The sequence below is a fragment of the Myotis brandtii genome, unplaced genomic scaffold, assembly GCF_000412655.1.
Source record: "Myotis brandtii unplaced genomic scaffold, ASM41265v1 scaffold106, whole genome shotgun sequence".
Taxonomy (NCBI): domain Eukaryota; kingdom Metazoa; phylum Chordata; class Mammalia; order Chiroptera; family Vespertilionidae; genus Myotis; species Myotis brandtii.
Genome location: NW_005353584.1, coordinates 1238736 through 1262922, shown reverse-complemented (window position 1 = coordinate 1262922; position 24187 = coordinate 1238736). Strand labels below are relative to the sequence as shown.

At 39.6% G+C, this 24187-nt stretch overlaps 1 protein-coding gene across 1 annotated transcript in view; it reads left to right on the top strand.

The window, feature by feature from the left end:
• Positions 1-24187, top strand: part of MORC1 (MORC family CW-type zinc finger 1) — a 144524-nt gene that overhangs the window by 96282 nt on the left and 24055 nt on the right. The window contains exons 18-21 of the mRNA XM_014540912.1: positions 3643-3708; positions 5071-5310; positions 10038-10142; positions 22608-22677. Coding sequence (XP_014396398.1) covers positions 3643-3708; positions 5071-5310; positions 10038-10142; positions 22608-22677 — 481 coding nt within the window. The remainder of the gene's footprint in view (positions 1-3642; positions 3709-5070; positions 5311-10037; positions 10143-22607; positions 22678-24187) is intronic.

Genomic DNA, 24187 nt, shown 5'->3' with positions numbered 1-24187 from the left:
GGGGATGGAGGGAAAGCAAAGGTGAGAGACATAAGTAAAATCAGAGTGTCTAGGAAAAATTAAAGGGAAGATATCCTAAAACTTCCAGGAAATCTCCACCAATGAAGCAAAGGAAAAAAAAGGCCTCTATCATTCTGTGAGCAACAAACCAAACTGGGTTGGGGTCTCAGACAATTCGCTCATATGATTGCAAAGACAGACACAAACTCCCAGATTGGAGAGGGCTCCCCTGAGGGCTCCCAGATTGGAGAGATGCAGGTCAAGCTGAGGAACCCACCCCCCATGCACGAATCTTTGTGCCCTGGGCCCCTAGTGTGTGTGTGTGTGTGTGTGTGTGTGTGTGTGTATCATTGTACTCTCAAAATAGAGAATGAACTTTTTATTATGTGCTCTTGGAATACTCACAAGAATGACTGTATGCTAGACCAACCAAAAGCCTGCTGGCAACAATTCAGCAATGTCTATCAAAATTACAAGTGCATATACCATTTGACCCAGACATTTTTCTTTTAGATTGATTGTACAGATGTACTCAAATAAATATGAAATTACCTATTTATAAAATTATCTGTTTTACAAGTCATTGAAAAATACTTTGTGTAGTAAGATATTGAGAAGACCTAAATGTCTATCAACAGCTCTGGTTAAATAAAATGTTGTACAGCAATACATTAGAATACAATGCAGCTGAAAAGGGGGATGAAGAAACTTTTAAAGTACCAACAGGGAAAGATCTCGAGGATATATATATGTAAGTAAAAACGCAAGATACAGACTATGTATATAAATGCTACCATTTTTCCCTACCTCAAAAAAGTGGGGACAATTTATTTATATATGCTTGTATACAATGTGCAAACAAATCTCTGGAAATATAAACAAAAAAGGAGCAACAGTGGTTATTTGTTAGAGGAATGTGAACTGGACAGATGGAGAATGGAGTAGTAAGGAAACTTAAAAAATAGACTTAAAAATGTATGTTGTTCCATGTGAATATATTATCTATATAAACATCTAAAAAGAAATTATACTACAGGGGCAAAGAAGATAAAGCAATTTTCCCTTGGGGAATTGGGAGATGTATTTAGAATGTATAAAATTTGAACTGAGACTTGAAGGATGAGTGAACTCTCTAAAAAATGGAGAAGATTGGGAGTTATTACAGGCAAAGGAAATAGGTTATACCAGTGATGGCAAACCTATGACACGCATGTCAGAGGTGACACGCGAACTCATTTTTTTGGTTGATTTTTCTTTGTTAAATGGCATTTAAATATATAAAATAAATATCAAAAATATAAGTCTTTATTTTACTATGGTTGCAAATATCAAAAAATTTCTATATGTGACATGGCACCAGATTTAAGTTAGGGTTTTTCAAAATGCTGACACGCCGAGCTCAAAAGGTTCGCCATCACTGGGTTATACAAAGGCATGAGAACATAAAAGTGAACCTGGGAAATAGGGATTGGGAACTGAGTCTGTGAGGGCAACAGGGGGCATCAGAGGGGTGGAAAATGGCTCAGAAGAGGAATTTAAAAGTTTAGGCAACAGCCATTGGAAAGCTGATTGTAAGTTATGGTAGGTGCTGTTTGGTTCCATTTAAGGGACTTGAATGTCTGTATGGGCCATTCCATATGCTCAGTGCTGTAGAAATGAGACTCCGTCTGCTCGGCTGGTGGTTCTCAGTCCTGACTGCATAGAGTCACGTGGAGCGTTCCATAAAATGCTGACGCTAGGCCCCCTACTCCACACAATTCATTGAGAAGTTTAGGGCTTAAGGACATGGAATCAGTAGTTTTCTCTAAACACTTACCAGGTGATTCTAATCACATGCATTTAATTTTGAGAATGCCATCTACCCCCACCCTTCCTCCTCCTCTTCCATATTTTAATAAAGAGAATAATATTGTATAGAAAGTGGTTGTGACATAGGTCTAGAAAAGTCTCTGAACTAGAAGCAAGAAAATGGGAGATTATAGAAAATAGTTCAATCAGAGATGATAAAAGCCTTTAAAAAGTATGGTTATTTACCCTAGCCAGTTGCTAAGTGGTTAGAGCAGTTAGATTCTGGTCAGGGCACGTACCAGGAGGAGGCAAGATTTGATGTGTCTCTCACATGGATGTTTCTCTTTCTCTGTCTCTACCACTCCCTTTCACTCTCTCTAAAAATCAATGGAAAAATATTTTTGGGTGAGGATTAACAACAACATCAACAAAAAGTATGGTTATTTGAGGCCAGTGTAAAGTTTTGAATTTAAAATATATTTAAGTGGAGAAATCCACAAGGCTTGATCCCTGATTAGGTGGAAGGGATTGAGAGTGATGATCAGCCAAAGATAACCTAGCTTGGATGGCTGGGTGTATGGTGATGTCATTAGTCGAAAGAGGAATCCACTGCTGGACTGTTGTGGCTCAGTGGTTGAGCATTGACCTAAGAACCAGAAGGTCACAGTTTGATTCCTGATCAGGAGATATGCCTGGGTTGCAGGCTCGATCCCCAATGTGGAGTGTGCAGGAGGCAGCCGATCAATGATTCTCTATCATTGATGTTTCTCTCTCTCCCTTTCCCTCTCTCTTCTTTTCTGAAATCAATAAAAATACATTTTAAAAAAAGAAAGGGGAATGCTCTAGGAAGTACTGGTTGCGGGTGAGTGCAGGTAGAGGCAAAATAGTGGATTCAGTTTTGGAAGGGTTGCCTTGAAGATACCTGGAATTTATAAGATGCACCAAGGCGGATCTGAGCAAAGAGGAAAAGGCACTATTTAAAAATTTCTGCATTCCATGCACATCTAAAAAATTTTCCGCAGAGAACAGATCTCACCCTTAATCAGAGTCAGGACCAATTTGGGGGATAGGTACATATAAGAGCAAGGTAAATATCCTGTCTTAGAGAATCTGGACCAAGCTGATACTGCAATGGAACAGTAAGAGATGATGGGCGCACTGAAAGGAGGTGCAAGTGGTCCCCTACTCAGGGTTCCAACCCAAGGGGAGTGAAGCTGGGCCTGGGGTGCAGAGCCTGTGTTGTTCTTTATGTTCTCTCTGTGTATTTCATTAGTGTTTCATTATTTTAGGGTAACGATCATCACAGCCAATTTAGCTTAAAAGGTGCTTCTTTTTCAGGGAGAGCAAATGCTTCCTCTCCCTCTAGCCCTGCCTCTGCTTACAAGGCAGCAGCTGGGTGAGGGGGATAAGGCAGCATCCAGCGAGGAGGGACACCATTAAACCCACTCTACCCTCAAAAGTCCCTTGAAGCTCAGGCCTGGAGCTCTGACCTAGACAGAGCTATAGCTGAAGGTCAGAATGCATTCCAGATGCTGGGACCTCAGAGTAAGGAACCAAGGGTCTCCGAAAGGGGAGAGAGGCCTGGGGAGATGGTGTTTGATGCAGGGGCACCCTGACCTTGCTCATGAGACATTTGATCTATAATGTTTCAACAGCCATTGGGTTCTCTTGTATCATCCAGTTCCCACTAATCAGAACATCTAAACTGGAAGGGAACCCTTAAGTAATGATCAATTATCGGTGAGGATATGCAATCTTGAAACTTCTAAGAAATGAAGAATATTGAATTATTGTAATATGCCAATTGCAAGTTATTTGTTACTCACATTTGTCTAATGACTTTTTCCATAATAGCTTCAGTTTATACCAAAAAGCAGGATTGCTGAGTCCACTACCATCTGCCGAATTTCAGCATCTAAGGTGAGTGATTAAAGTAGGATTGAGCCATTTGTGTGATGTTTTCATATAAAGGATAAGACTTATCAAGGGCCAAATGTCATCATGGTTTATGAGCTTCAAAAAGTGAAGCACTCTGGGAGGAGGGAAATAAAGGGGGGGAGGTAAATGGGAGATTATCTGGAATATTGTCAATAACAAAAGATATATTAAAAAAGTGAAGCACTAATGAATTCTTTTAAAACTGTCACCATTTTTCTTATTAGAGTGATATTAATAAGAAAAAAATGTTTATTAGGAAAACACAGAAAATAAAATATAAATAAGAAAATTTAAATCATGTGTTGTCTTACTTCCTAGAGCTGATGACCATTTAATATATTTTAATGTATTTCTTTCCAATATTTTCAATGGATATATGTGATACATATATTTATATATTTAATATAAAGAGAGAGACTATCTGGATATATTTGCCTAGAAATATGTTATATGTGTAATTTTTACATTGTTTCTTATGCTTGCTAAATGTCATATCCTATATAATAAAACCCTAATATGCAAATTGACCAAACAACGGAACGACCAGTCCCTATGTTGCACACTGACCACCAAGGGGCAGATGCTTAATGCAGGAGCCCCCTGGTTGTCAGTGTACTCCCACAGGGGAAGTGTCACTTAGCCAGAAGCCGGGCTCACAGCTGGCGAGCACAGAAGCAGTGGCGGGAGCCTCTCCGGCCTCTGTGGCAACACTAAGGACCCCTCGGGGGTTGTCCGCAGGCAGACATCCCCCAAGGGGTCCCAGACTGTGAGAGGGCGCAGGCTGGGCTGAGGGACCCCCCCCCCCCCCCCAGTGCATAAATGTCATGCACCCGGCCTCTAGTTGCATTTTATTTCTCAAATATCTATTATCTAAAATTTAAAATGTAGAGGGAAAATTTATAAATCTTTACATAAAGCTTTCAGTTATACCATCACACAGAAAACATGGAAAATTATAATTTTAGTTCACATTTGTTAACAGGCAGGTTATGGGATTGATAAACCCCAGCCAACGTTTAGATAAGCAGATTATTGATATATATATGCACCAGGGAGCCAAAGGCAAGTAAATCTCTGTTGGAAGGAATCAAGAAGCACACTGTTCTCAATTTGGGGTCTTCTGAATCCTCAAAATTAGATTTGTTGACTCAGCCCAGCTCTATTGATTCTGAATGAGCCATTATAGTGGTGTACATTTGCTAAAGTCTGTTTCTAAGCTTCTGCTTTTTAAGGTTTTTATTAGTAATAAATATCACCTAGTGTTGTAAGGTTTTTAGAAAAATGGTGCTTAATGATAAATAAGCTGACTACTAAAAAATAAAAACATATCCTTTGTTGTTTAAGGAAAATACAAAACCTCGGAAAATCAGGCCTTCGGGTTATGACTTGAAGCATGAGTCTCTTGCATCCTTTGAGCTCTCGGCCGCCCAAAGAAGCTGGAAGAGCAACACGGAAGGGGCGGACTCTGATGTGGAGTTCGTTTCAGAGACTAAAGTGATGAAGTCTACAAGGAAGAAGGCAGAGCCACAGCAGAGACATCCAGCAGCCCTCCCAGAAAAGGTCAGGCTCACTGAGAGATCCCAGGTGTGTTTTTTCTCTTCTTAGTCACCAAATGTGTAGTATTCTTCTTCTCTGGAAATAGCAGGTGGTAAAGGTTTTGCTTCATTTTCACATTTTTAAAGCACTCTAATTAAAGCATACACAGTGTAATCTCAGTTTCCTGGACAATGTCCCAATTTCTACTTTTTCTTCTATGTTCTCTCTTTTGGAGGAAAGGTCAGATTGCTAATATCAGCACATCAGCAAAATGTATAGAGAGCTCAACCAACTGAAAGGCCCCCAAAGAATATGCCTGTGTTTAAGAGACATATTCATATAGGATGCTCATATAGGATAAACCTGTAGACTTGAGGATTTTGCATCCAATGCTTTACAGCAAAAATGCTTAGCCAAATTCTATAATAGTAGTTACCCCTGTAGTCATGGTTCCGGGAAAATGGGATATAGTTTCAATAGTACAACTAAGTGTTGAGACTGATTTTAATAAATGTTCTACCTGACAATGTCTGTGTATCCAAATTAGTTTCTTTTCTTTTAAAAAGTTATTTAAATATGTTTTTATTGATTTTAGAGAGAGAGGAAGGGAGAGGGAAAGATAAACATCAGTGAGAGAGAAACATCGATCTGCTGCCTCCTGCAGGCGCCCCCTGCTGGCGCCCCCTACTAGGGATCAAGGCCACAACCCAGGCATCTGCCCTGACCAGGAATCGAACCAGCAGCCTCTTGGTGCATGGGATGATGCTCAACCACTGAGTCACACCAGCCAGTGAGAGTTTCTTTCTTTTAAAAGAATCGCTGTACTTTCATTCTTACAATGTTACCTTTACTTAAGTCCTTTTTGAGAATTAGCCCTCAGATTCAGTTTATAATAATGACAATGCCCAAAACTGAGTGTGCCAGACACAGTGCTAAATTATTACAGACATTATTATCTCACTACCATTTTAAATCCTTTACACCCCAAAATTTATGGCCTAGTTTATCTGCCTTATTCATCAAACTTGACTTCTAATGTCTTTTTCCTATTTCCAAAAATTAAATTCACCCTTCAAGGGTAGATATCGGCTACCGTAAAATATATTAAAAAGAACTGCTGTAGGCTCTGAAAGGAATAAACTGCTTTAATCAGCAGATATCTACTGAACTTCTGCCCTCTGTAAGATACTATATTATGCATTGTGGGAGACAAGGTATTTTAGGCATGGTTCTTTCAGAAGCAATTATTCTGAACAATAGTTACATTACAGAAATATCTCACACATTCCTTTGTAATATCTTTGGCAAATGGTATATAGACTTTTCTTGAAAATCTTTAGTGATGGAGACTCATTACCTCCTAAGGCAGCCTTTGTCATTCCGTTTTTGGGTAGTTTGTTCTCTTAAAATATTGAAAGTCCAATTCCCTATAACTTTGAAGTTTTGGCCATAAATTTTTTTGAGACAATAGAAGCCAAGCTGAATCTGTCTATAATCATCAGAATTTTATTTTGAATTGTGTATCATATACATACAAGTTCATGTATTCAGCAGATATTCCTTCAGCCCTTGCTATGTCCAAAATACTGCATGTGAGTAATACCTTGTGTATAAATTAGTTTTATCCTTTAACCCTGACTTCCACTAACTAACTGTGCAATTTCAAGATTGGGGATTTGCCTCATTTATTTGCTGCGAGTTTGACATGCTTGGTCTAGAGGCAACACACAGCTGCTCAGATAATAGCTATAGGTACAGAGGCTGCTGCTGCTTTGTGGGAAAGATGTATTTGTTAACCAGCCAGTGTGCGGCTGCCTGTATGGGACTGTTGTGAAGAAATGTTTTGTCTGATTCTCCTTGTTAGCAATGGCCACTTGGCCTGTAATAAAGACTCATTCTTACACACCCACAACTTCTCATGGCTTCTCTATCTACCACCCAGCATCCAAGAAGGTTCAGCCCCTGGCAGAGGGGCTCAGACCCTACAGTTAGCATAGTTGGACAGGATCAGAACCTGTACTCCCACACTTGTACCAGCATGCAGGGTTTGGCTCATAGATAGAGCATCTGCCTGCAGACTGAAGGGTCCCAGATTTGATTCCAGTCAAGGGCACATGCCCGGGTGGTGGGCCCGGTCCCCAGTAGGGGGTGTGCAGGAGACAGTCTATCAATGGTTCTCTCCCATCATTAGTGTTATTCTCTCTCCCTCTTTCTCTGTCTCTCTCTCTCCCCCTCCTTCCTCCCTGAGATCAATAAAATATATTTTTTTTAAAAAGAGTGCTCTGACAGTGGCATAGTCGGCAGGATAGTAAACTGAGGCCACTGAAGCAGAGGACTCAGGAGCAGTGCATGCTCTGACAGGGAGCATGGTGAATACAGAGTGCCTTAGGAAGACAACTAAGCTGTGATGGAGTAGCAAGATTGAAAGAGGCTGGTGTGAGACGAGGATGGAGTGACCAGAACCATACAGATCCTATATATAACCTTTGATAAGAGGTTTTACATTTATCCTCAAAGCAATGGGAAACCACTGAAGAGCTTCAGGTACGGAAGTGGCATGGCTAGATTTTCCTTGGGAGACTATTACATTGGATGAGTATGGAAGAAGGGTTAGTAGAGAGCAGAGTGAATTCAGGCAGGGTAGTTAGGCTATTACAGTGTTCGCATGAGAAATACCGGTAGTGAGGGCTAGGATGATGGTGGGGGAGTAGAAAGAAGTGGATCCATTGTCTTGAGGAGGGAACACTGGCACCGCTGGGTGATATATTGGATATAGAAGGTGAAGCAGAGGGAAATGGCAAGAATGACTACAGAACCTCTAGCTCTTGCACCTGGTTGGATGGTGAATCCATTCATTGAAATAGGGAATGCTAGAAGATGGCTGGGCTTGTGAGGAGGAGCATGAGTTCAGCTTACACACTTCGAGACTCCCTAGGGAACGTGCCAAGTGAGGAGTAAGGGTAAGAAGAAAAGAAAGACAAATAGAAACCTGCCTAGCAGTCTGAGGATATGTGCACAAGGGATTGTGAGGGACTAGCCAGAGCGTAGGAGAAGAAATTGGGAATTTGTTTTATTATTAAAGCCAAGGGGAGGGGGAACAAAAGGCAACCCAAGGGGAGATTATCAGAGAGGTAAAATTCTACTGAGAGGCCAAAGGCCTCTAAAAAAGTTCATTGACTTAATATGACTTAGGGGTAATAGGGATGAGCTAAGGCCTCTAAAAAAGTCCATTGACTTAATGACTTAGGGGTAATAGGGATGAGCTCAGGAAGCATTTTACTGTTTTTGTTGGAGTAAAGAGGGGAGAAGAATAGATAGTTTGATTAGTAAGTGGAGGGTGAAGAAAGGGAGACTGGTTATATGTCAACTCTTGAAAAGGTAAAATAATTTTACTTCAGAAGATATCCTGTACTTACCAAAATCTACAAGTGAGGTGGATAGATCAGAAGACTGTGTCATTCTTTATAAGCTGTTGAAAAATGCATTTAATCAGCTTTTAAACTGCAATTGAAACAACTTTTAATTACTTGAGGATTATTTGCAGTGAATTTTTAATATTCTGTCTGGTAAATACAGTACTAGGCATTACCACTGCCAAAGGAGGTGCAAGGAGTGTAATTAATTTTAATATTTGCCTAAGTAGATAGGATTAGGAAGGCAGATGTGCTCTGAGTAAATCTCACCACCTGCTCCAAAAGTTTGATAAAAAGGGCTCTGGTATTAGCAAATAATTTAGCTCATTTGCACCACAGTTCTGCTCTGTTAATACAGGTAATTAATTAATTACCTGTTCTTTCTAGAGAATTGGTTTTTTTTTTATCACACTCTTGTGTTTCTCAGGAGATTCCACTTTCTTTATCCCGAACAACTTTCCTTCCATTTCCTGAAAACAGGTCTCCCACTAAAAGTAATATTCTTATGGTTTCCTACATCTGCAACTTTTAATTCTTTTAAGTTTTCCCCATGTTATTTGTTAATTCATTTCACTGAACAAACAAAATATTAATCATTTACTCTGGACCAGGTGCTGAGGTCTCCAAGATTGACACAGTTCTTGCCCTCAAGAAGCTAAGAGTCTGCCTCTAGCCATTCTAATCAAAGGAGCCCTTACCCTGCACCATAAATTTTCCATTCTTTTTCTCACCTTGCAAGTATGAGGACATCTTTCAATATCAATAGAATGACTGTAGATATCTCACATAATACTAGGCATGTCTAGTGTCCATTGTTAAGAACTACATAATAAGAGAAAGCCATCATAGATATTGTGAAATGAATACATATCTTACTCTTCAGCAACACCTCCATAGATTTTAAGAACAGTATGTATATCCATATGAGACATTATTTATTCAATATATGGGCAGTAATTCATGCAGCTCCTTTGCAAAATACTACAAGCCTTTTGATTCACCGTAAGAACAGTATGTATATCCATATGAGACATTATTTATCCAATATATGGGCAGTAATTCATGCAAAATACTACAAGCCTTTTGATTCACCATTGAGCATAATAATTTACACCACTCATTTCATACTTAATTTGTCTTATGATAGTCTTTTGAATTGTTGTCTGTTATTATTTAATCTTTACTAATGCATATCTAAATCATATACTTCTTGAGAGCAACGATCAGAAATTTAATTTCCTCTGTTTCTCCTACAGAGATCTGCTTCTATACAAAAGTTAATAGAGGGTGAATGAAGGTAGTTTAATGTGTATCATTGATTGCCACTAATCCTTGTATATTTTCATTAATACCTTGCTATAGGCCTCTTCTTGGGAAATGAAAAGGAAGGAGAATCAGAACCTTGTGCAAGAATGTCAGGGTTTGATTGAAGTTGAAACCAGCAACAGCGATCAAGATTTAATCCTGGTGAGATGAACTTTACTGACTAAATGACACCTTGAGATTTATTCACTTTCATAAAGATTAGATGAATCCAAGAAGTATTTCACATTAGTTCCTCAAAGTAACTGAAACATTTAATTGAATGACCTAGTTTTTTTAGGTGATGAAACAAGACTCGGAAAAGTTAGTTACTTACCCAAGGCTAAACAAACTAGTAAAAATAAAACTGACTTATACCTCCTGACCGCTAGCTCACGATGCTTTTCATTTTAGTTATTAGGCTGTGAAAACTTTAACATTACATACATACATATACATTATATATATAGCTTGAAGATCATCCCAAAACCTATATGCTCAAATCCGAAGCATCTGAACTTTTCTGTAATTTGTAATATGAATTCTTATCAGAAAGTGTAATTCCAGATTGACTTAAACTAGGCTACTGTCAAAAAAGCCCTGCTAAGAGAAGTCTATTTAAAAAATACAGACATACTTTCCATTTATTCCCCTTGATTTAGTATCCCTGACTCTAGCTTGGTAGTTGATATCAAAAACTATATGTCTGGACTATTCTACCGTAGACCCCAACAGAGTTGCTTTGCCTCCCCGAACCCAGTGCAAAAGCCCTTGGTGTTTAGGAAGAACTGATTCAGGGATTGACCACTTGAGAAACACTTCATCTTTGAAGCCAAGTTAAAGACATTGTCCATTCTGTTATACTAGAGGCCCAGTGGGGTCCCTCGGCCTGGCTCGCGGGATCAGGCCAAAACCAGCTCTCCAACATTCCCCGAGGGGACCCAGAATATGAGAGGGCACAGGCCAGGCTGAGGTACCCCTCTGGTGCACGATTGAGCCAGGGAGGGACACAGGAGGTTGGCCAGCCAGGGAGGGACTGCAGGAGGGCTCTAGGGCATATCAGGCCCGTCTCGCTCAGTCCCGGTCAGCCAGACCCCAGCAGCAGGCTAACCTACTGGTTGGACATCTGCTCCCTGGTGGTCAGTGCACGTCATAGCAACTGGTCGACCGGTTGACTATCTGCCCCCTGGTGGTCAGTACGCATCATAGCGAGTGGTTGAGCAGCCTTAGCATATCTATAATAATAAAAGAGTAATATGTTAATTAGACTGGGGTCCTGGGTGCCTGCCAGCGACTGGAGGGAAGCCTGGGTTCCCGGTGCCATAGGGAAGCTGGTGCCGGCAGCCTGGGGAAGGAAAGCCTACTCTTGAAGTAACTTCATGCATCGGGCCTCTAGTCAATAGCATATTACGCTTTGATTGGTTGAATGGCCAACTGGTCAACTGGACACTTAGCATATTAGGCTTTTATTATTTAGGATAGTGTCCTTTGTATTATAATACAAAGTTCATTCAGATATTAGAAATTAATGCCAGGAAAAAATCTATTTGATATTTTTTATCAGAACATGAATTTTATTACTTACTATGGTTCTCTTTTTACCTTTATTTCCAAGAAGCTTATAGCTAAACTTTAATCTAAATACGAATAACTGTAGTCACCTAGATGGTTGCTATTTTTGACATGATAACAAAATGAGAGTATTTAGAAAAGGGTTTGGTTCATTGTTCATGTCTTTAGGTAAGGTACTGCAGAATGCTATTTGGAATTAGAGATTAGATTTCAGTTACAAATGAGCCAATAAAGTCTTCTGACTTTAGCCCAATTTCTATCCCTTTGGCAGAAAACCATTGTCATAAAGTACAAGGCTTAATAATTATTGGTTTTATTTTTAAAATTTTTCATTATGGAAAATTTAAAACATAGTACAATCAACTCCTATGTGCTCATTTTTCATCTCCAACAATGATTAAGTCATGGCCAGTCTTGTTTCACTCATACCTCCCCCAGCCCCCATTACTCCCAGGCAGCATATCACTTCATCTATAAATTAGAATTATTTTAAGAAGCCATTGAAAGGATATTGAAAAGAGCTAGGAGTGATTTGTGAAAGGGAGCAGGAAAGTACCTCCTTTTGACCAATAAGGACAACTAAATCCAGGATATGAAGAAAGGGAACCACCAAATTATTTTCCAAAGAAAAAAGAATACAATTTAATCAGAGGCCTAAAAGGAAGAGAAAACTGCAAACTACCGTTGTAAATAATGACAACTTTATTTACCTCTTTGAAGCAAAATGTGGTATAGCTGTACCCACCTGCTTTTCAGGATCTTCAAAATCTTGACTTGTATTTTATGCAGCCATTGCTTTGTCACCTTTCCAAGCTTTTAGTTAGTGCTTTTCATAGATTAGGTATGACATTTATATTAATATTTTTCCTTTTATGTAATATTTCTCAAATTCTTAAGTTACTTGTGTGTATGCATGTGGTATCATTTATTTGTATCCCTGTGATCCTAGTAGGAAGTCTGTTTTGAAACTCATGGTATCCAATTAATTTGGATAAATAGGGATTATCCAAAGTTGCATACTAATTTCTCCTTTGGCCATCGTTGCAGTAATTCCCAGTAGGAAATAATTCTGAGTGTTTGACTATCTGTACTTTCTTAAACTCAGAAATCAAACATAATTCTTCTTAACCCCTAGGCATCTTCCCAGTTATCTTCTATTTATGGTGCCTGTGTGAATGTGTGCATGCATGTACTTTAATTCCGACCCATATCTGTCACATTTGAAGAAGGAAGGCACTCGGGGCTAACAGTGCTACGAGAGGTCATTACTAAAGGAAGAACAATTAGCTACTACACGGGGCACTCTCCACACCCTCCCCATAACCAGGTGGTTTTTATTAGTTTGATGAATTTGCTGGGACCCAGGGTCTTATTATGTTCGGGTGTAACAGGCTCAGAACTATATGTTCAGCACACAGAAGAAAGTTCATCCCACGGGAATGATTTCCCATGATTTGAACTCGTGAGACTGTTGTATAAGATCACAATGGCATTTTAGTCATTTAGGAGATGAATATAGCCTCAGTGCAATTGGAAATCTCAGACTGACCTTACACTGGGCATTCTTTCCCTTTACACCAATCTTCATGGGCCAGCCAACTGCAATCTGTTGCTGATGAGCAATATGCCTGAATATTCAAAAGGCTTCCAGTTAAAACAGCCAGTGTGTCCGTCTCCCTCACAGTGTGCCTACCTGTGCTCCTATGAGAGTATTTTCTCACGTTGTATGATCCATTCTGATCAGCAGCATGTTCTTTCTTCTGCTGTGTTAATAATGTCTGACTGTCTTCTAAAAGTATTTTTTTTCATGTTAGGGCATTTCATATCCTTCTCTTCCAAGTTTCAGACACACCTTGCTCTGGCTCTCTGACTGACAGTTACACAGTTTCGAGTGAAATGATAAGAATATTGTTTGCTTTTCAGATTTATGTTGACTCTGACCATAGCTGATAATTTCCACCATGTTATAATCATTCAGTCCCCCAAATCATCTCATCTGCTGTGGCTCAGGGTTACAACAGTTTCATCTGTTTTCCTAATGTCTTCCTCTTCCCGTTCCCCTAATTCTTGATTGACTGCCCTTTATGTTCCTTTTCTCCAGGCCTACAGTCTATTGAAGCTATTTGTAAAACCCTACATTCTTTAGTTGTTTTTTCCCCCACAATGGGATAATCCTTGCTTTCTAGTCATTTTTAACTTTTGTTTCTTTGCTCTACATTTTGTATCACATTCACCATTCTCCCTTCGTTTTCCTCACCTTCAGTTGCTTCTGATCATACACTTTGTTGGTGTCACTTCCATGACATTTTATTTCTTTTTTGATATTAATTTATACTTGCCCTTTTAGCCAGTGCAGGCCATTCATTTTCAAAGTCCACGTACTGAGTGTTCTTGATCAGACCTTGCAGGTGATTTGGAGCTTTGGAAGCCTTTGACTGGGATGCAGTTAAAACATCAGCCATTTTCTTGAGATTAATAAAGCTGTCATAATAACCTACTGAGTGGGAGAGCGTATTCACCAATTATACATCTGATAAAGGGTTAATATCCAAATTTATAAAAAACTCATATAACTCGACACCAAAATACCAAACAACCTGATTAAAAAATGGGCAAAGGACCTGAATAGACACTTTTCCAAAGAGGGCACATAGATGGCCAATAGACACATTGAAAAAATACTCAGTGTCACTAACTGTCAAAGAGATGCAAATTAAACCACAATGAGATATCACTTCAGACCTGTCAGAATGTTTGCCATCAATAAATCGACAAACACCAAGTTTGGCAAGGTTGTAGAGAAAAGGGAACTGTTGTGCACTGTTGGTGGGAATGCAGATTGGTGCAGCCACTATGGAAAAAAGTATGGAGTTACCTAAAAAAATTAAAAATGGAACTGCCTTATAACCCAACAATTCCACTTCTGGAAATTTATCCAAAGAAATCCAAAACACTAATTTGAAAGAATATATGCACACCTATGTTCATTGCAGTGTTATTTACAATAGCCATGATTTGGAAGCAGCCCAGGTGTCCAAGTAGATAAAAAAGCTGTGGTACATTTACACAGTGGAATACAACTCAGCTGTTAAAAAAGAAGGAAATCTTACCTTTTGTGACAGCATGGATCAACCTGGAGAGTATTAAGCTAAGTGAAATAAGCTAGCCAGAAAAAGACAATGCCATATGATTTCACTTACATGTGGAATCTAATGAACAAAGTAAACTAACAAAATAGCAACACTCATAGATACATAGAAGGGACTGACAGATGTCCGAGGGGAGGAAGGTTGGGTGAAAAAGGTGAAGGAAATAAGCAAAATAAAATAAAACAAAACAACTCATAGACACAGACAACAGTATGGTGATTACCAGAGAGAAAGGGGTGGTGGTGATAGTAGAGGGTAAAGATGATAAATGGTGATGGAAGGAGACTTGACTTGGGGTGGTGAACACACAATACAATATACAGATGACGTGTTATAGAATTGTACACATGAAATCTACATAATTTTATTAACCAGTGTCAACCTAATAAATTAAATAAAAATGGAAAAAAACCCCACCAGTAATGAAAATAATGAAGGGTTCTTTTAGAGGACATCTTAATCCTCATCAAAATGCCTCCTAGTCTGACCTTTGCAGGTGATGTGTGTAGGGCTGTAAGCCTGCCTGGCAGCAAACTTTTTTCATTATTTTATCACAATCTTGTTAGCATAGCTACAGTTCCCTTCCCCATTTCAGGGAAACCAGTGTGACCCAGATTGATGATCTCTGGCCCTGTAAAGTTGTATTTTCTGAAATTCTCTCTTTGTGCACACACAGGTGAGTCTTAGTGGAGGCAGCCTTTCCTTTTTTTATGCAGCTCTGAAGAAATTCAGGTACTGCACTTCACATGCATTTATCTAATTTAATTATTATCTGAGGAGTAAGTTCTCTTTTCATCCCCAGTTTACAGATGAGGAAAATAAACTTGCTCAGGGTCACACTGCCAGCAGTGGGCACCTTGAACCTTAGCTGTTCAACTTCAGCTCTCACTTTCTTAGCCACTTTTTATTATGACTTTCCTCTTTGTTGTCCATATCCATATCCTGTCCCCCACATTGATTCAACCAGCCCATTCCACACAGATAGGTTGGAGTACACTTGACTCAGGGGTGAGGACTTCAAGGTACAAATATATACTGCATTGGTTAATAGTCAACATTTTGGCTTAGACAGGTTTTCCAAGTTTTATAGATGGGCATTCTCCAGCCAGGATTCTTGCATTTATTTTTTATTTTTTAAAATATATTTTATTGATTTTTTTTACAGAGAGGATGGGAGAGGGATAGAGAGTTAGAAACATCGATGAGAGAGAAACATCGATCAGCTGCCTCCTGCCCACCCCCTACTGGAATCGAACATGCCCTTGACTGGAATCGAACCTGGGACCCTTCAGTCCACAGGCTGATGCTCTATCCACTGAGCCAAACTGGTTAGGGCTTGAATTTATTTTTTTTTTTAAATCAATCCATCACCTACTCCTTGCTCAGAATAGGCTAACTTTAGCCCATTCCTCCTCCCCTGCATCCACCCTAGATATGACCTATACAATGAAGTTCTTTTCTGCTCGAGGCCTGGCTTTTCTCTTTCCAGTCAGCCTAAGTCACAGGACAGTCACCAGGACCATCATCCCAGGATGATTCCTGGGAGGGAGAGTCTTCCCCTTGCCCAAGATAATCATTCTAATCATCTTTGTGGTCATAACCTACCACAGACCCCTTTTATGAGCTAGTGTCACCTGACCTCTGGCCTTCAGAAAATCCTATTCCCATTTTCCATACTCAAAATGCATCCTGCTCTCTCTTTTAACAAATGCTGAATATGCTGAACTATTTCTGTCTTAAGCATTTCCAAACCCACAGGTAAAGTTCACACTTGTCTCAGTTAACCCCCAACAGGAAGGGAGTATAAATTCTTTTATAGCTCCTCGTACAGATGCACCAGCCTTTGTCAGGGGAATTGGTCTCTGAGGACAGGTTGCTATGGTTCTGTTTTACTGGAGCAGTGCCCTGTGGTACTGTTGTAATTAACGATTTGTCTAAGTTCCGTGAAAAACTCCGGCGCACTGCCATGTGATAAATCAGCAGTTCAGCTTTACTCCAGGCAAAATTTGGCGTATGAGCTCCACATCACCTCAGTCCCCTCCAAGTGATGCATCCGGATCAGCTGTCACTGCAGCATGCTTAATAGAAGCAGGAGAAATAAAAATGAAGCAATGGGACAAGATGACCAAGCATCCTGACAGGCAAGCAGTCTCAAGTTATGTCATCAGATGAGATATAAGAACTGCCTCTACAGACGAGACCTCCTAGGGCAGTGGTTCTCAACCTTCTGGCCCTTTAAATACAGCTCCTCATGTTGTGACCCCCAACCATAACATTATTTGCGTTGCTCCTTCATAACTGTAATTTTGCTACTGTTATGATTGTAATGTAAATATCTGATATGCAGGATGGTCTCAGGCGACCCCTGTGAAAGGGTCGTTCGACCCACAGGTTGAGAACCGCTGTCCTAGGGGATCTGTTCTGAAAGGTAACTGGGAAAATTAGGTTGCCAGACCACAACAGATGGTCAAGAAAGCAAATGATTAATTTGAAGAAAGCTTCAAAATTAAGGAACACCAGAGGAATAAAGTGAACAGTGCCAACAGTAAGTTAGAGAAGTTGGATGGGAATAGTTTGCTGAGACTCGAGTCACAGTGGTAAAAGTACTGATTTTTTGCTATGCACGTTTTTATTCATCTTGGTGGAGCACATACACCAAGTTGACATTCGAATGTCTGACTGTAATATGAAACAACATTTACCTCTTTCCTAAATATTGGCATTTGGGTGTTTTTCTCATATTTTAAAATAATATTTTTTTCAGTTACTGCTCTGTCAGTGGCAAATTCAGATTGCTAAGACAGTGAGAGAATATCTCTGGTGTGGTTGTTTAAGGTTAGGTCAGACCTGCCTTTTTCATAAGCAGGATGCATAATGCCTTTTTGATTGGATGGACTTTAGCCCTTATGTCATCTGTGGTCACTCAGGTCTCTCTCTCTTTTTTTTTTTTTTTGGCTTGCACTTGGCCTTGAGAGCAGACTGACAGGTAAATGTATTTCATTTCCCCAATTTAAAGACATTTTAGAAAACGATGACCAGATTACCACTGACATGTATTGTAAGAGTTTGGCGATGGAGTGTCTGGTATGTCCTGTGAAAGATGTAACCTCCAGTGTCTAACCCAAAGTGTGGCACTTTCTGGGGCTCAAGGAAGATATATGAATAAAAAATGAGTGGATGGAACTACCTTCCCATCACAGAACTGAGTTATGTTCTTTACCAATTACACCTGGTTAGCTATTTGGGCATTTTTCAAATGATTCTGGCTCAAGAAAGTCATCAATCAACCTCCTCCGGGTTCCTAGGGTCATTGATAGGACCTCCATGGTATTTTATAAAAGCAGAGGAACGAATGGAAGAGCTGATGAGTTTTCAGCATCTGGGTTTGTGGCCAAACAAATAACAACAAAAACCCAAAACAACAACTCCAAGTTCTCTGTTTTTGCATCAGTGCTATATGACAATAAAAGTGAAGAATGGCTCAGTAAACTCAGAAGAAGATAAAAAAAAATATCAAATAACCTGCCTACCTAGTCCCTAAACCAGCTACATTCACCCTGACTACACATACTTTTTTGATTCCTCTAAGATATTTTCAATGGGACACTACATTGATATTGCAATAAATGCTTTCAGATGACTGACGTTGCCTTAATTTTAAAAGCAGGCCAATTCTCAATCAGTTTTCATGGTTGGTGATGTTACCATTTCCTTTCTATGAACCGGTATGATGCTGTGATTGTTGCTCATGGTATCAGAAATTTCACGAGCAGAGCCAGCCTCTTTACAAGATACAAACCAAAGTTGCCCCAAGGACTTAAGACAAATTTATTCAACAATACAATGTTACAGATTTTGAGGGACACCAAAAAAAAAAAAGTGAGATATAAAAGTCTCTCGCCATAAGGAGAAGGAAAGTTGGAAGACAGTTTTACAAAACCACAAGATAGCAATATGTTATGGAATGAGTCAGGCTCCACACTCTGATAGACCAACCCAGGTTCAAGTTCAGACCTACATGCCACTTGTCAGTGGTATCAACTTTTGATCTTCTGTTTTCTTTATTTATATAGTTTCGACTTTCATTTTTAGGTCTTTAATGCAATTGAGTTTTTACTTATTTTTTAATTACAGCTAATATTCAATATTATTTTGTGTTAGCTTCAGGGGTAGAGCATAGTGGTTAGACAACCATATACTTTAAAAAGTGTCGGCCCCCCATATTTCCAGTACCCACCTGGCACTGTACATAGTAATTACAATACTAGAGGCCTGATGCACGAAATTCGTGCAAGGGGCTTGGCCCTCACAGCCCTGGCTGGCCCTCATAGCCCCTCGCAGCCTTGGCCAGCCCTCACAGCCCTGTCTTCATCCAGAAAGTCATCCGGAAGGATGTCTGGACAGTCGTTCTGCTGTTTGGTCTAATTAGCATATTAGCTCTTTATTATATAGGATTACTTATTATATTCCCTATGATGTACAGTCTTCTGTTTTCTCATCTATATAATGGGAATAATATTACCTACTCTCAAGGTTATTATGTGAATGAGTGGGATGATATGTGACAGAATGAAAATAATTTTTATGTGTTAAGAGAAATATTCTTTTAATCCCCTTCTGCAATTCTAAAGAGAACAAATTCAGCGTCTATTGGATGGGCCAGAAGATGGGCGTAAAGAATTAAAATTGAGAGAGTGAAATTGCTTGTGAAAGAAAAGGGAGAGCTAGAAAGTGACCATGTGGGGCAGGGGGGAAGAGGGAGAGAGAAGGGAGTTATGTCTAGACAACTTAGAATTTCATTGGGAAGAGTTTTGTTTTGTTTTTTAAATCTCCACCCAAGGATATGTTTTATTGATTTTTAGAGAGAGAGGAAGGGAGAAAGAAAAATTGATATGAGAGAGAAACATTGATTGGTTGCCTCCCATACGTGCCCTACCAGGGATCAAACCCACAACGTAGGTAGGTATGTCCCTGACCTGGAATCAAACCCATGGCCTTTTGATGTATGGGATGACGCTCCAACCAACTGAGCTACCTGGCCAGGGCAAGAAGAGCTTTGAAAGCCAAATAAAGAGTTTGTACTTGAGGTAGTGAGCCATCAGGAGCTCTAGGAAGGTTTTGAGAAAGAATATTTAATCATGGAGATTTTATCTAAAGAATTAATTTTTCATGTTATGAAATGTGAAAATGAAACAGTACTAGAAAGAGCAGAAACTTTTTTTTAATTCTATGAGTATATTAAGAGTCAGGTACTGTCCTAGACAGTGGGGATGCAGCATGAAAAAAATTGACAATTCTCCCTGTCCTCATGGTGCTTCCCTTCTTAGTGGGACAATCAGACAATGGACAAGATAAATAAGTAAAATATGTTGCATGGCAGGTAATGATAAATACTAAGGAGCAAAATAAAGCAGAAGCAGCAGATAGGAAGTGCCAGCATTAGTGGTGATGGTGAGATTCAATTTTGTATAAAGAGGGGATGTTTGAGGAAAGACTAGAAGGAAATTAGGAGAACAAACATATTAACAGCAAATACATTAATAACCTTGCGAGTGGAGGCTCCTTGGATGCTTGGAAAAGTGTCTAGTGAGGAGAAATGAGGGTATGGAATGAGAACAGAGAGGCCCAGAAGCAGCTGGGCTCCGTAATGACCTACCTTTCTCAAGCCTGCGTTGCTTTTCTTCACAGAATTTACATTACCTGATATTGTATTACATATCTATCTTTTTTATTGAGTTCATATCTTTTTTCCCCCCCCCTCACTAGAAAATAAGCTCCAAAAAGGCAGTACTTTGTCTCTTCACTGTAACAGTATCTGACCAGACTGGGGATCGATTTTATTCAATAAATTAATGACAGAAAGGGAGGAGCCTAGAACACAATGTTAGCTATGGAAGAGTGAAAACAGAAAGGGTCTTTGCATTTGACAGAAAGGCATTTACTGGTCTGGGAGCCTTCATGGGTCCTCGATGATGATAAATGCTTGGGGTAGAGGGTTGAGGGACAAAGAAATAGAAGGAAAGAAACCAGGCAAAGTAAAACCAATCAGTCCTTAAGCTTCCTTAACATCAGTTGAATCAGGTAAGGGTTACACAGCTGACTGTGGTGTGTTCTTTTTTCTTTCCCTAACTTATTTATGATGTATTTATCCTGTTAAACAGATACTTCACAAAATTGAGTTTTGGGTATGATGCCAATCCATTGCATCCCTTGGGGACTGACAATTCCACTCTGCTCATTGTTAACGTAATTTTAATTAAGGTATTGAAAGCCCCTTGTTCAGACTTAACTCTAATCTCATTTACTGTGTGGGAGGTGTTATCTATTTCACGACTGAGTGAAATTTTAGGAAAACAATATCCCTAAACTGCAGAGGTAAGCGTACAGGCTGCAGACATTTCTGTAATGGAGTAATATATATGAAAGAGCTTTATAAATAGCAAAGTACACAAATAGTGTTTAATGAAGACAGCTAACTGCCTGTCTCCTTGTCTCAGCTTGAAGACATTCAGACCTTCAAAGCCACAAGCACATTGTCATAGAAGGGAGCATCCAGGAACTCAGAGATTTACATGGTGTTATGTAAAAGAAAATACTGTAGGCTGTGAATTATTCATCCAAAATCTTTTAAACATTTTATTTATTTTCCTATGCCTACAAGGTTTTATTCCCTGGATTTGGGTAATCTAGAAAGCGGTGATGCTGGACAGCCTCACAGTTATGTCGTTGCTAGGCTGCATGTGTGCCCATTTCACTTGCTTTCTGACACGCATGCGTTTCCTGGGAAGGGAGAGAAGGCGGGTTGAGAGCCTCCCCCTCCCATGTTTGTTCAGCATGGTGGAGAGGCATGAGATAGAAACACATCCACAGTGGGCAAGCTCAGAAAGCCGACAGCTCCACCTTCCACCAGACAATGGAAGGGAGCATGGTTGTGTCTTAGTGTGTGTTCAGGGGTCTTCCGATCAAGCAGCCGATGGGAGCTTTGCCTTACCTCTGCCTTTGCCATTTTCCTTTTCTCCTGCCTGTTCCCCCCTTCTCACAGATTCACAAAATACATAATGTGGGGAGCATTCTAGGACTATTTTTCTAAAAGACATGAACTCTCTCACCTCTCCCAAAGAAATACATTCCAAAAATGTAAGTTTGTTTTGTGTGAGCCTTGTTGAATGGGTCATAAAGGATTCCCAAAGTGATGACCTGGCTTCTATATGCCACCCCCCAGGTCTCCAACCCCCGCTGTGCCCCCCACTCCCAGCATCACACATACACATCTGCTCACTCAGGTGCCACCAACACTCCTGGCCCTTGCATTTAACACATTAAGGCTTTATAGCGCCTTTTAGACAGATTTTCTTGGATTCTGTCAAAATGCAAGGTGTGTCTTCCTCACCATCCCCATCCCCATCTTCTTCCCCATCATGCTTTGGGGCCTCAGACCCCAGGCTCCAACCTCCCCAGTGTTTGCATTGCACTGCTGTTGAGCTAATACTCTATGCTTGCTCTGTACCAGCAAGAGGTGTGATAAGCCTCTTCCAAATAGCAGAGGCTCCTTTGTTGCTCCTGGTGAATCAAATACTTGGCTCATTTGTTGCAGTCATTATTACACCTATGCAAGATAATGGATTTTTGAAAATATCTGTGCAAAGATGGGTAGAATGTAAACATCCCTTTAAAGAAATGATAGAAGTAAATATGACAGTTTATAATGCACTCATCCTGGTGATGCATGCCAAAATAATTTCCTACAACACGTGTGATTGTCACCCTTCATAACATACACGTAAAACTGTACTTCGGGCAATGCTGTGGTCTCTCCTTTGATGCGGGCACTGATGTTCAAGGTCGCTTTTGCACCCAATGCTACGTCCTATGTTTTTGTACAGCTTTAAATAAAGAGCTTGTTTTTCAGATTTTAGATCAAAGTGACAACAATGTTTTCTTGAAACATGAAAAAAAGGAAGTTCCTCTTATGAAAAAAGGTAAAAAATAGAATTCAGTTTATATATATTAGCTATAATGTTTGAGTTGTTTTCAATATGTCTGTGTGACATAACTTCTGTGGGACATAGGTCACAACTTTGGGAGCAGTTTGGATGTAAAAAAATTAAATTTGTCATTTCAGAAGCGGGAGGAGGGAAGAGTAAACAGCCACCAACTGCATGTGTTTTGAAGGGGCAGAAAGATACCTCCTGCCTGAGAATCGTGCCCCCAGCACTATGGCCACACTGACTGAAACACCCAACACTAGACTTACGTTACCCTTCTCATTGATTCTGTTTCATAATTTGCTGAGGATTGATATCAGGTCTATAATTTTCAGAATCTGTTTTGAAAATTATAATGGCATTCCCCTATTTTCAATCATTTAATCCTTTTCCTGCTTATCATGGTTCCTCTGAGATCAACAAGAGTGATCACATTTATTAGTTCCTTCATTTCCTTGGGGTCTAATTTGTCTCAGGTGAGAGATGTGAACTTTCTTTTAAACATAATCTTATGTTCTTATGTTATTCAGTTTAAAGACAATTTCCCTGGATAGAGAATCTGGGAACAAGCTGGACACAGAAAATCTTAGTGTCCTAGTGTCCATGAATTCTTTTACTCTGCATTCTCTCTTTTACTTTAATATTATACCATTGGTCCTAAGCAGTAAGTACATTATTTTCATTGTCATCTTATTATTGTCTCATTAGCAAGTCTCAGCTCATTTTGGCTTTGTTATTCACAATCATTTTTGTGTTGATCCATGCCATCATTTTGTGTCCACATTTGGTTGTAAGCTCTCCCTTCATACTTTGTCGCTTAGGTAACCTAATCACCCATTCATTCTCATCTTCATATTTGAACTCATTAGTGAGGTCCCTAAGAAATCACACTTTTTCTTTTCCATCTTAATTAGAATAATTTGATATTTACAATCAGGATTTGTTTTGTAAGGAACTCTAAATTTTAAAGCCAATCTTTTACAGAAGTTTTAAACTATTAACAGACCTTCAAGTATGTGCCTGTTGGGTTTCCCAATTGTAATGGAAAAATTGTTAATACAATTTTGACCCTAAAATTAACATTTAATTTCCAACAATCACCCTGGATTTAGAAGAAACAAATTGTGAAATATTTTCAAATGACTGTAATTATGGATTAGTTGGCTGTTGGATTAAAAAACTTCACTTTGCATGCAAGTCAGTGAGCAAAACCAGTGGCACCTTCAGTGTGCTTGGACAACCTCTATCCTGTCTTACGTTTCCTTAAAGGAGTCAGCAGAGCCTCAGCCATTTACTCACCATCTAAACTTTCCTTGTTCTGTCCTGTTCCTCATGGCTTTTGATGATCCTAAACTTCTTGCTAAGGGTTTATTTGATAACTAGCTATTTGGACAGATATCACAAAGAATTCTAGAGATAGGTGGAAGGACACGTTGATTTCTTTCTTGTTCTGTCCCCCAAAACTCTTAACACCAATCCAAGGGGGTTGAAGCATTTCTGCTTC